Source organism: Balaenoptera borealis, assembly GCF_965194805.1.
Source record: "Balaenoptera borealis genome assembly, chromosome: 1".
Taxonomy (NCBI): domain Eukaryota; kingdom Metazoa; phylum Chordata; class Mammalia; order Artiodactyla; family Balaenopteridae; genus Balaenoptera; species Balaenoptera borealis.
Window position 1 is genome coordinate 173,446,119 of NC_138860.1, and position 13,584 is coordinate 173,459,702.

General features: G+C 52.1%; 1 protein-coding gene across 3 annotated transcripts in view; it reads right to left on the reverse strand.

The window, feature by feature from the left end:
* Nucleotides 1-2,327: 2,327 nt before the first annotated feature.
* RPS6KA1 (ribosomal protein S6 kinase A1) overlaps nt 2,328-13,584 on the reverse strand; it is a 35,726-nt gene continuing 24,469 nt past the window's right edge. For all 3 annotated transcript variants that reach the window (XM_082349148.1, XM_082349149.1, XM_082349150.1), the window contains 8 exons: nt 12,858-12,983; nt 12,547-12,636; nt 12,004-12,162; nt 5,373-5,534; nt 5,053-5,129; nt 4,654-4,771; nt 3,608-3,745; nt 2,328-3,278 (listed from right to left, as the gene is read on the reverse strand). In XM_082349148.1, coding sequence (XP_082205274.1) covers nt 3,156-3,278; nt 3,608-3,745; nt 4,654-4,771; nt 5,053-5,129; nt 5,373-5,534; nt 12,004-12,162; nt 12,547-12,636; nt 12,858-12,983 — 993 coding nt within the window. In that variant the 3' untranslated portion in view covers nt 2,328-3,155. The remainder of the gene's footprint in view (nt 3,279-3,607; nt 3,746-4,653; nt 4,772-5,052; nt 5,130-5,372; nt 5,535-12,003; nt 12,163-12,546; nt 12,637-12,857; nt 12,984-13,584) is intronic.

Consider the following 13,584-nt stretch of genomic DNA (forward strand, 5'->3'; position numbering starts at 1 on the left):
ACTACTGAAGGCTGCGCACCTAGAGCCCATGCTCTGCAACAAGAGAAGCCACCACAATGAGAAGCCCGCGCACCGCAACGAAGAGTAGCCCCCGCTCACCGCAACTAGAGAAAGCCTGGGCCCGTGCGCAGCAATGAAGACCCAACGCAGCCAAAACTAAATAATTAAAAAAAAAAAAAAAAGACTGAAGGGAATTAGTAGCCTGTGGCAAAGAACAAAAAATGCGGTAATCAGGGAGAATGGAGAGAATGGGATGGATCCCACAAATATTTAGGGAACGATATTGATGGGACCGGGAGGAAGACTGGATGTAGGAAGTGGGGGGAGGGGTCAGGGATGATGCTCAGGACTCCAGCTGCGATGATGGGGTCCAGGGTGGACAACCTAGGGTGGCGGGTGGGACAGCAAATGTTGGTTTCACTACTGCGCAGAGAAGTGGAACGCACCCAGGTCAGGGACTCAGTACTGCGTGTGTCAGTGGTGTTCACCAGAGCTCCAGTGCAGCCTTCCCTGCTCCTGTGGGGAGGCTGCTAGCTCAGAACCTGCAAGCCGAGGCCAGCTCAGAAGCTGAGCTGCTAGAGTCACAATCTCCTTCCATCGTAACAGGACTTACCTCTTGGGCCCTTACTTTCTTATCTGTAAAGTGAGGAGGTTGAGAAATAACAGAAGCAAAAGACCCTGGTTCATAAAGCTTTGAATCCTGCCAGACTGGCAGGTCCCCACTCACTGACTGTTATCTCACAGTTTCTTTTGCTGGTTCTCCCTCCTCCAGGCCACCTCTAAACGCTAGTATGTGCTAGGGCTCAATCAGTCTCCTCCTCTGCTCTCAGTCCCTACAATAGCACTTCTTAAACTTTAACGTGCACACAAATCACATGCAGATCTCGTTAAAATGTAGATTATGACCGAGCAGGTCTGGGGATGGGCCTGAGATTCTGCACTTCTAACAAGCTCCCAGGTGATGCGGATGTTGCTGGTCCATGCACCACCACACTTTGAAAGTCCAGCTTCCTGGCTCTACAAACTTCCTCCAGACTAATGACTCCCAAATTTATACTTCCAATCCAGACCTCTCTCCAGAACTCCGACTTCTAATTACAACTCTTGGTTGACACCTCCATTTGGATATTTTAAGGCAACTCCCAGAGTTCTCACACCTGCTCCTCCCCAACTTCTCCTTCAGTACTCAGCTGCTCAAGTCAAAAACCTACAAGATATCTGTGCGTCTACTTTTTCTCTTAGCCTCTACATCCAAACTGACAGCAAGCAAGTGCGGTCTACTTTACCTCCAAAGCATATCCGGACCCTGTCTACTCCCTCCCCATCTCCACTCCCACCACCCTAGTCCAGGCGACCTCCTCTCTTGCGTGAGCTACCGCAGAAGCCACCGACCTGGCCGCCCTGCTTCCTGCCTGCCCTCTCCCTGCATCATTTCTCTACACATTAGTTAGAGTGGTCTTTTTAAAATATAAATCAAATCATGTCACTCTCCTGCTTAATTAAATTCTTTTAGGAGCTTGCATCTCATCTAGAATTAAATCCTAACTCCTTACCCTGGCCTACAAAGCCCAGCATGCCTGGCCCCTGCCCTCCTTCCGAACCTCACCTCAGGCAAACCCCTGGCCCTGACACCCCAGCCTTGTCAGCTTCTCTCCAGTCCCTGAGCATGGCCAGCCTGTTTCCTCCTTGGAGCCTTTGTCCTGACTCTGCCCTCTGCCTCCTGGTCCTGGCTGGGCCCTTCTCATCATTCAGATCTCAGCTTGTGGGTCACCTCCCCTGAGAGGCCTTCCTTGATCACCCCATCTCTCACCCCAATTTAACTCTGCATGTCTCATCAGTAGCTGACCTTTGTTTACTTGTCTGTTTCCCCACTGGAAGTAAGACCCAGGAAAACAATGACCTTGTTTTCTACTTGGTTCACCAGCATCTGGAACAGGGCCAGCATAGGTACTCAGAAAAAAATTATTGTGTTAGGAAATGTCATTCCCCCTCTGAGCCTCAGTTTCCCCATCTATTAAACAGGGATAATAATATAATAGCATCTTCCTCACAGGGTTGTTAAGATTAAATGAGAAATACATGTAAGGCCCAGGCACGGTGCCTGGCAGTTGGTCACTAGTGGCTAGTAATCCCATTACTATGATCAATACCATATTGGAATCCCTGACAGGAATGTGTGGGCAGAGCCAGCCGGACTCCCACATGCTCCCCAACTGAGCTCCAAGCAGCTGGGCTAATTGGCCCTGGCCCACTACTTGTCACTGCCAAAGTCCTCAACACCCAATAGCAGAGGGAGGGCAAATCCAGGGATGACAAGTGGAGACAAGTGAGCTTCAACTCAACTGTAAGTTTATTAGAAAGGCCGTGGACAGATGAACCCTGAGTTACCAGCTGAGGAAGAAATGAAAAAAGCCCCTGCCCCTCTTGGCCTGCCCCACAGGCCTCCTGTGAACTCCGTCCTGTGGCAGACTCCAACAGAAGTCAGCCAAAAAAGTGCTTTCCAGATGCTCCTTCAGGGGCTGCCCAACCTGACTGCAGAGGACCCAGTGGTACGGCCAGTGTGGATGCTGGTGCCTGGAGCTGGGAGCCACGGGGCCTTGGTCCTCTCCTCTAGCAGAAAGTGGTTCCAGAACCCCCAACAGAACAGAACAGAAAAGGAGCCGATGGGGATAGAGCAAGTTCTGCTAAACAGCCAAGGGCTCTGGAAGGTGACGCTGGACTGCCTTGGAGGTGGGTGCAGATGGCTACAGATGGCCAATTGTAGGGGTCCCCCCCGGGGGGACCCTAAAGCTGCTCTAAGGAGTCTCAGCTACAGACAGCCCTAGTGTGACTCAGTGCCCCTCCTGGGGCTGCACTGGCTATTTCTGCTCCCAGAAAGGCAAATGGATCTTGTAAAAATCCATGGTGGTTGGTGCCATTTTTTCCTTAAAAAAAGACAAGAGTTTGTACAGTGAATCGATTTCAACCAGCAGAGCCTGAGCCGAGAAGAGTGCATCCTGGGGGAGGAGAAGGCACTTCTCACGCCCTCCCCGGGGTGATCTGGGCCCCCTCGGGGCTCCACTCCCTCTGGCCCTGTGACTCAGGCCCGCTCCCTCTGGGAAGTATGCTGCCTCCGTCGAGCTAGCACTGCCCTGCGGCCTGGATGCTCTGGCCCCTCACAGGGTGGTGGATGGCAGCTTCCTCACTCGCCGCTGGGCCAGGATAGACGACTCGATGGGCTTCAGCTGAGGGCTGGGCTTGGAGCTGTTGAGCGCAGAGTATGTAGCTGCCATGGCTCCCTGGGGGAGGAGGTGGGAGTCAGTTCCCGAGGGTGGGAGGGGCATGTGCTCCAGGGCCAGGCCAGCCCCTCCCAGTGTCCCACAGGCCCCTGTTAATCCCGCCTTGGTGGTTCTTCATGGTCATCAGTCCTGCCTCATCCATCAGACTGGAGGCTTCAGAGCTCAGGGGCTGGGCCCCCTAGAGGACCGGGGGGGCCATGAGTGCACTGTAGACACCCCTGCATGTCAGACTGGGGCTCCCTGGGAAGAGACACACATGGCATCTCCTGGCTCTGCCGCCCCAAGTCCCTGCCCATGGAACCTTGGCCTGGCAGCCTGGGTGGCTGTACCTTCACAGTCTGCAGGTCCTGGTGGGATAGCTGGCTCTGGGGGAGCTTGTCTTTCTGGGTGATCCACGGGTGCTGCAGCACCTGCTTAGCTGTGAGGCGCTGGTGCGGGTCCACATGCAGCATCTTGGATACCAGGTCCTGGGGGGACAGCAGGAAGGGGTTGGTGGGAAGGGCTAGCAGGGGCGCACACAGCCGTGTCTGTAAGGCAGCCGCCTCCTGCCATCTCCCGCCTGGACCCTTGCAGTGGCCCCTTCGATCCACTCTCCACACCACTCCACGGCCTCCCCGAGCACACGCCCGTCTTCAGGACTTCTTCCTGGAAGGCCGTTTCCTTTCTCTTTCACCTTCTAGAAGCCATGCAGGAAGGTGGGAAGAACCTAAGGCTGGGGCTGGGCAGGTTCAAAACCTGACTCCCCTGCTCACAACTGCATCTCCTGGGCAAGTTACTTTAACTCTCTGAGCCTCAGTTTCACCTCTGAGAAACGGGATAACAAAAATACCTGACTCATAAGGTTAATGCAAGGTGGTACTGTTCATTAAGGGTTCAACCTCTGTCTGACACAGAGGTTCCCATGACTGGAACCCATTGCTAACAGCGAAAGCTCAAACGTCCCCTATGCTGAGAAGGCCTCTCTGCCCGGTGGCCCGGGGCTCTGCTCGTGTCTCCACTGCCTGTACCCCTGACCAGGAGGACCGGCCTCTCCGCACCTGGCATCTCTGTTCCTTGTGTGCGAGCCTGTCTCTCCCCTCACACTAAGTTTCCCCGAGGCAGGGGCTGTGGTGATGCAGCCCCTCTGTCCCCCCTACAGGGCCCAGAACACGGGAAGGGCCAGTAAATGATCACCAAGTTGTTTCCAAACAAGGTGTGGGGGGCAGTCTGCCTGGGAATCTTCCACTTGGAGAAATATGGCAACAGAGATTTGTGGGACATTCCACTTGGAGAAATGAGGCTGCAGGTCACCTGTTCGGGAAATGCTGAAAAGCCCTGGGATGGGACCCTGCCTCCCCACCCCTAAATGAGCAGGGTCCAGGCCTTACAGACTCACCTTGGCTGTGTCTGAAACCGTGTTCCAATTTCCCCCGCTGAGGGTGAACTTCCCACTGCCGATCCGGGTCAGGATTTCCTCTGGTGTGTCACTGGGTCCATTGGCAAATGGAGTGTATCTGGGGAAAAGTCCACCCAGTCTGGGTATAGCCTCTGGCCTCCATCCTGGGGCCAGGGGTGGGGAGGGGTGGGGGACTGTATCTCCCCCTTCAGACGGGGTGCTCCCAAGGGTGGCACTTCCTCCTCAAGGTGGAGCTCCCAAAGGCAGGGCCATGTCCCTGTCTTCAGGCCTTCCTGAGGCAGGGCTGAGTCTCTCCCATCAGACAAGCACCACCCCAGCTACACTAGGGCTGGAGGAAGGGGCGGGGGGCCGAGGGGGGCAGGCCAGCGGGGCACTCACCCCGCCAGCATGGTGTACAGCAGAATGCCCAGGCTCCAGATGTCGCAGCCCTCATCATAGCCCTGGCGCTTCAGTACCTGGCAGGAGGGCAGGCAGGGGAGGGTGGTCAGTCCGAGGGGCAGTGGCGAGCGGCCCCATATGCTTGCCTGCTCCTCCCCAAAGGGTAGGACAAGGGTCCCAGGCCTGGGCTGATCCTCCCTTGGTACCTGGGCCAAGGCCACAGAGACGGGTTCTGGACAGCGTGGGGCCTCTGGAAGGGACACAAGGCTCCCCGTGCCAGGTCCCCTCACTCTTGCAGCTGAGGAGGCCAGGCCACTCACCTCAGGCGCCACGAAGTTGGCGGTGTAGCAAGGTGTCATGAGGAGCCCATTCTCAGCCCGCAGCTGCTTGGCAAAGCCGAAGTCGCAGATGCGCAGGCACTCAGGGTTCCCAGACTCGTCCACATACAGGATGTTGCTGGGCTTGAGGTCCCTGTGCACAACCTGGGGGCAGAGGGCCTGGGTCAGTTCTCCATGTGGGCAGGCTGCCGGTGGCCCAGGTCAACTGCCAGGGATGGGAGAGTTAGAAGATGGGCCCAGAGAGGGGGCAGAAGGACCCAGAATCTGAGAGGGGAAGGGGCTACAAAGGGGCCTTAGTGCTGCTGGTATTGCCGACTTGAAACTTCTAGGTCAATGTCTGTGAGGCAGCTCTAACTTCACTGTCCACACGGAATTCCTCAAATCTGCCATCACACAATCTTACCTAATGGCAACTCCATCCTTCCCATTGCTTGGGTTGAAATCTTAAGAGTCATTCTCAATTCCTCTTTTTTTCTCGTATTCCTCAATCAATCCATTAGCAAACTCTGCTGGCTCTACCATTAAAATACATCCAGAGCCCAAGCACTTCTCAGCCCCTCTCTTGGCAGCACGCTGATCCCAGCCACTACCATCCCTCCCCTGGGTTACGGCAACAACCTCCTAACTGGTCTTCCTGCTTCTGACCTCACCCCCTACGGCCTGTTCTAAACAGAGCAGCCAGAGTGATCCTATTAAATGTAAGCCAGATCATGTCCTCTCCAAGGGTTCCACTCTCAAGAGAAAAAGTCTTTACGATGGCCTGATGGCCCCACCTCATCTCTCCCCTGCCCCCTACCCACATTGCTTGTGCTCTCTGGTCCTCTAGCACTCTCCTTGCTCAGTTGGCTTTGGCCACACCAGCCTCTTTGCTCTTCCTTCAACATGCCAAGCACACTCCTGCCTCAGGGCCTTTGCACTTGCTGTTCCCTCTTTCTGGAATACTCTTCCCTTAAGCATCTGCCTGGCTCATTCTCATTTCTTTCAGGTTTCAGCTCAAATGTCACCTTATCAGTGAGGCCTTCCCTAGACCATTCCATATAAAATAGCAATCACGGACCAGTACTCCTGTCTCCTCACCCTGCTTTATCTTTATCCACAGCATTTACCACCATTGGATATTTACTTAATTGTCTTCTGAACCCACCCACTGGAATGTAAGCTCCACAGGTTGTTTTGCTCACTGCTGCATCCCAGCATTTAGAATAGTTCCCAGCACAGAGTAGGTATTCAATAAATAACTGCTGAATGAATGGATGAATGACACTTAACTACTGAGGCCTTAAGCAAACGACTTTCCTCTGGCCCCATTTGCTCATCTGTAACCTGAGGGGGCTGAACCACTCCACGTACTTTTCATCCACCTCCTCTCCCTTGGCATGGTTCTATTCATAGTCATTCCTCTAACCATCACCTAATTATCGACAACTCTCAGATCTCTGACACTAACCCATAGCTTTCCAGAGTCCAGGCTCATATAGCTGCTTACCAGATGGCAACCACTCAAGGTCCCATAGACCCTCAAACCCAACACATCCCAGACTAAACTCATTCTCACCCTCCTTCTCCTCCTCCCATGAGCTCATGGTACCTCCTTGAGCACTGTCAAAGACCTTCAATGGCTCCCTACTACTTGCAAGATAAAGCCTGAAGTCCCCATCCTGGTGTGGAAGGCTCAGCTGTCCGTTCCAGCCTTTGTCCACCACATCCCTCAAGCGCCCTGAGCTCAGGCCAGTGGGGGTTCCTTCAGCCATAAATAGCCGTATCTCTCTGTGGAACGCTGGCTCACCCCCAGCACCCAGCACAGGGACTCGCACAGAGCAGGTGCTACGTGAACTCTGTGCAATGAATGAATGAATCACACCTCTGAAACACACAGAGACCTTGCAGGTTAGATCAGCTGAGTCTCGCAGGTTAGTTGGCTTTATGAGATGGTCCTTGCATATTCCCCGTAGAGCCAGGCCAACAGGCTCAAGGGGCAGCTGCTGCTCACTCCAGCTGACAGTCATCATACAGCAACTCGGGCCCAGGTTTCAAAAGCAGCCAAATTACCAAACCAAACCAAATCCCAAACAAGAAAACACCCGCACTGTGGAGGCCAAATGCAGCCACCGAGTCAACAGGCTGTGGCTCTGGTAGAGTTGTGATTTCAGTCAGGAGGCAGATGGGCCAGAGTGGCTTTAACCAGCAGTAGCTGTGTGATCTTGATGTGTCACTTAACCGCTTTAGTCCTTGGTTTTCTCACCTGTAAAATGGGGCTGATAAGAGTGCTTGGCCCCCAGGGTTACAGGAAGGAGCATATGAGTTATGTACCAGAAATATTTAGCACAGGGCTTGGAAAGTGGCAGCTGCTGTCATAGTAACGCCAGCACTCCCTGGGGCTGAACCCCACCATCATGCTGGACATTAAGATACAGTGAGTGCTTGTTAAGAAGCCCTTAAAAATTAGAAGACAAGAAGGGTAGGAAAATGAAGGGACAGATGCTGTCCAAAGCAGCATCTGATCACACACAAGTTAGGGGCACAGACTCTGGGGCCAGTTTAGCGATGAAACTTTTACTTAAGCTCCCAGAGCCTCAGCTCCCTCACTTATAAAATGGGCAGAATAATACTAATACCTTCTTCATAGGTTCGTTGGAACAGTTCAGTGAGTTGATGTGCAAAGTGCTTAGACTCTGTCTGGCCTGTGGAAAGCGCTACGTGGTACAGCAGCAGCATGTCTGTCATCACCAGCACCATCGGAGGATGTGCATTAGGGCGCCTGTGACCAGCCACACACACACAAAAGGGTGAAGTTCTTCTACATAAATCATCTGGCTAAACAGAGAAGTCAAAGTGTGAAGCCCTGCTGAGTTCTCAGACAAGCTGTCCCCGGCACGCTGGGGCCCTTACAGAAACAATATGAGGGAAGCAAGAGACCTGAAAGGGCCCACTATTAAACAAAGAACTCTTGCAAAATAGATGAAAAAGGCAGACAACCCAATTTCTTTAAATGGACAAAAGACTTGAACAGACATTCCATAAAAGAGGCTGTCCAAATGGCAATAAACCCACGAAGAAGTGCTCAACTTCATCAGTCATCAGGAAAATGCAAATTAAAACCACTATGAGATACCATTCCTCATCTCCTAGAATGGCTGTGATTAAAAAGATGGAAAATACCAAGTGTTGGAGAGTACCAGAACTCTCACACGCTTCTGGGAGGAGTGTAAGTAGGTAAAACAACTTTGAAAAACTGGCAACATCTACTAAAGATGAATATACACTGCACTACGACCCAGCAATTCCACCGTTAGGTTTACACCCAGCGTTCAAATGGGCAAGTGTTCACGAAAGACAAGTGTAAGAATGTCACGGCAGCATTATTGGTCACAGTCAAAAAACTGGTAACAACTCCATGTCCATTAATGGTAGAAACGACAGTTAAATTGTGGTCTATTCATACAGTAGAAACCACACAGCAACGAGGAGTGAACTGCAGTCACACAACATCGCAGGTGAATCTCAGAGAGTGCTGAGTGGCAGAAGTGAGATATGAAAGAGTACGTTTATATAAAATTAGAAGTTCACTTAGAATGGTTATCCTTGGGGAGGGTGCAGGGACTGGAAAGGCTCGTGGCGGTTGGGGGGAACTGGAAATCCTTCCGTTCTTGATCTGGGTGCTCGGTTACGTGGGTGTATTCACTTTTTGCAGATTTATTGAATTATACATGATGATTTGTTTATGTGATATTTCAATAGGAAGATAACATTAAAACAAACAGGAGGTCCCAGTGGACCCTGCTCCTGGTCAGCCCCTGCCCATTCCTCAGCTGTTATGAGATTCCCAGCTTCTAGACCACAGATGCCGCCAAAGTATAATCAGCCCCGAGAATCTCCCTCCAAATACCTCCAAGAGAGCTTCCCATTTCCTCATCATCTACCCCTGGTATTTGGAAAGGGCCAGAAACTTTAGAGCCCATAGATTCCAAAATCCCAAAGATTTTCTTTGGGCAAGAAACAATATTCTCCCATGACACCCCGCCGAGCAGACGTCTGTACTGGAGCTCACTACCCCTCATGGAGGGGCTCACGACCCCTCACGGAGGGGCTCACTACCCCTCATGGAGGGGCTCACTACCCCTCACGGAGGGGCTCACTACTTTTGGAGGCAGCTCCCACTCTATAAAGCCCTTCCCTGCTCTGAGTTTAGGGGGCCCACTGGTAACGCACCGCTTCAGCTCTGTCTTCTAAACCTTCTTTGGGTAACATCAGCTAGTACTCACGTGAGAATAAAACAGGAAAAGGAAGCACATTTACTGTCTGACCTGACATGTTTCCGTATCAGTCTGTTTGCACTGGCCATTTCAAAAGCAAAACCACTTCAAACACGACCATTAACAGTACATGTGGTAAACAAACTGAAGCTCTGGTTATGAGGTAAAGATCTTTTTCACAAAACTTTTACTTTATTTTTACAAACCCTAATGAAAGGATTGATTCAGGCCAAGGTCCTGAAAGGCTGAAACCATTGCATGAAGGGCTGGTGAGGACCTTTATGATACACCTCAGGCCCACCCACTGCCCGCCACCCATTCACGCATCCCCAGACTGTGACCACCGACACGACTGATGACTAACGGGGGCAACGAGATGCTGGCTCACGGACGTGATGCTTTGTGAAGTACACTGTGCCTCCCATGGAGTGTTTATTGACTCCTTGCTCCCAAAAAGAAGTTGAAGCTAAACCTAATTAAGACTTTGGAGCACCTTGCAGTTTACAGGAAATACAGGCAATAGAGAAACAATTAAAATGATGCCACGAGGAAGCAAACAGACACATTCAGAATGTGGGACAGGGACTTCCCTGGCGGTCCAGTGGTTAGGACTCCACGCTCTCACTGTCAAGGGCCCAGTTTCGATCCCTTGTCGGGGAACTAAGATCCCGCATGCCATGCAGCACAGCCAAAAAAAAAAAAAAACCAAAAAAGATTTGGTGAATCTTGGGACTTCCCTTGCAGTCCAGTGGTTAAGACTCCGCGCTTCCACTGCAGGGGGTGCAGGTTCAATCCCTGGTCAGGGAACTAAGATCCCCCATGCCGTGTGGCTCGGCCAAAAAAAAAACAAAAAGGATTTGATGAATCTTAAAGGGAAATGTTTTTCCTTGTACTATTCTCTTTTTTTTTTTTTTTAAACTTTTTATTTCCTATTGGCGTATAGTTGATTAACAATGTGTTAGTTTCAGGTGTTCAGCAAAGTGATTCAGTTATACATATACATGTATCTATTCTTTTTCAAATTCTTTTCCCATTTAGGTTTTTACATTATATTGAGCAGAGTTCCCTGTGCTATACAGTAGGTCCTTGTTGGTTATCCATTTTCAATATAGTGGTGTGTACATCCCTTGTACTATTCTTTTAACTTTTATATAGGTTTGAACTTTTTCCTCAATAAAAAGTGGGGAAAAATACTCCAGCAACAACAAAAAAGAAAGTAAGAAATTGAAAGAGGGAGAAGGAGGGAGAAGGAGAGGGAAGGAAGAAAAGAGGGAGGGAGTGGGGTAAAAATCTTGACAATTCTTGAATCTGGTTACCAGGGTGTTCATTATTCTATTCTTGTACTTTTTGTATATGTTTGAAATTTTTCAAACTAAAAAGTTAATGTTAAAAAAAAAAGGCATAGCAATGATCTGTTCTTATTTCCCCGTAATGCTTATGTGGCCTTTTCCAGGGCCATGGTGCTTCCCCAGCACAGCACCTCACTTCATGCCTCATCCAACCAGTGAAGGGGCAGCTCTTACTGTCATGAGTTTGCAGATGAGGAAATGGCTCAGAGAGGTGGGAGGCTTTCCCAACCTAACACGCAGAACTGGACACAGCCAGTCTCATTCCAGAGCCTGCGTCCTTAACCCCCATACTGCCTGACCAGAAGCACCCTAAAACATCATCTCATCCAGAGAGAAACTCACGCTGACTCTGTTTTCAGCTTTGATACCCTATAAGGACCTTCTCTAGCTCTGCCTTGTGCAATGATAAGGACAAGTCCTACGGCTCGGACACACACTCTTCTGTAGCGCCTGCTGTGTTTCCAGAAGCACTTCCTCTTGCATCCACTTCCTCTGTCCTAATAGCCGAACCCATGGCCGGATTCACCTCCCTGAAGCCTTGCAGCTCCCACAGTGATCCTGCTCCTTCCTAACTTAAAGCCCCACTCCCCATCTGTAGCCCTGCACCCAAATTCCTCAGTCAGACATTCTGGCTCCATTCTTCCTGGACTGTGTGACCTTGGGCAAGTGAGCTCACATCTCTGAGCCTCGGCCTTCTTACCTGTAAAGTGAGGCCAATAACAGCACCTACCTAACAGGGTTGTTGTGAAAATCAACTGAGATAATGTAAGAAAAGAACTCAACATGACGCCTGCTTAGGTCCTGAATAAATGTTCCTTTTCACAGTTTGGCCTCATCTCTCCCTCCCTCCCTTCCTTATGTCCATCCACTCGCCCCCTCACCCATCCCAAGTCTCCCCTCTGTCTGGCTGGTTGAACACTGCCTGGGCCAGTCATGGTTCATACACTCTGTTTACGGTATGACCCTTGGCCGCCCCCCACGCCCACTTGGTGCCCCCTACCCAAGACTTACCCCCTGGGAGTGCAGATACTCCACGGTCTTGCCGATGGTGTGCAGGACGAAGCTGGCCTCACGCTCCGAGAAGAATTTCTGCCGTAGGATCTTATCCAGCAGCTCCCCTCCCCGCATCAGCTCTGTCACCAGGTACACGTGTTTGCCATCATCGTACACCTGCCAGAGACCTCACCATCAGGCCCCTCCCCTTGATGCCAGGCCTGGGCCCCTTGGCCACCAGCTCACCAGGACAGGAAGGAAGGAATAACATGAGGCTTGGGCGTGTGTTCTGCTCTGTGCTTCAGTCACCCTGGCAGGGCCTTCACCTATCTGGGCCCCTGGACAGGATGCTGGCTCTGTCCTGATGGGCAGGAAAGCTCTCAGAGACTACCTGGGTCTGAAGTGGAGGGCACTTGGGTGCAGCCGGATCAGAGGCACTAAGGGGTCCCCCCATCCATAAGCAGAGGAGGAGGATCAGAAGTCAAAAGAATGGCAGCCCTGAGACCGGTCCTAGAGTCGAGGGCCCCCGTCCCCAGCCCACTCTCAAGGACCCCCACTTACATCTTTCAGAGTGATGATGTTGGGGTGCTGCCCGTACCGCAGAAGAATCTCAATCTCTTCCGAGGGATCTCGCTTGCTCTTGTCGATGACCTGAGGAGAGGGGTGCGTGTGGTGGTGTCCGAGAGACCGACTCCAGACTCCCTTCCCGCCACAGAGCCCACACTGCAGGGCGTGGAGTCTCAGCCGCACACCTTTCACCCATCCACAGAGCCTCAGGCACCAACCCTCCCCCACCAACAGGCCAGGGCTACATAGCCCCCCACCTCCACCCTGCCGAGCGGCCTCAGCCAAGACAAGGTCGAGAGGCCTACCTTGACAGCATACTCCATGGTGGTGGCCTTGTGGACACAGCGCTTGCACTCGGAGTAGGAGCCCACACCGATCGTCTCTTTTACCACATAGCCGTCGCTAAAAACCAGGTTCTTTCCGTGTAGTTGCTGCAGGAGACCAACAGGTGGGACTGACCCCGAGCTCTAGGATGCAGAGGTCATCCCCCCAGAACCCAAGGCCTTGGCACTGTGGAGATGGCACCGGGCAAGAGGCTGGAGGCCCGGGGTAGAAGGTTGGCTGTGTGACCTCGGGCAAGAATCTGCCCCTCTCTGGGCCTGTTTTCTACACTATATGATGGGCACACTCACTCTCTCCAGGGTGCCTGGCTGCAGTCTGTGGTTAGTGGGTGCTGGAGGGGGCAGGCAATAGGCCACAACACACATGGAGTGGTTTCAAGCTCCGAGAAGCCCAGGCAGGACTGAGAGGGATGCAGGAGTCCTGAGCCAGGTTCCAGCTCTGCCACTTACGTGGCCTTCAGTGAGTTGCCTCCCCTTTCTGGGTGACACAGCCCACCTCAAGGGGTGTCTCGAGGCTCTGAGACATTAACAGTATCAGATGCCGCTATGGTGCTGAGAGTGTGGCAGGCACTATTCCGAGCACTTTTCACCAGGTGACCCACAGCCCGTGGACGGCCCTGGATCATGTCTGTTGTCCTCACATCCAGTCTGGTTTAACATTTGTCCACAACCAAGATATCCCAGGTGGATA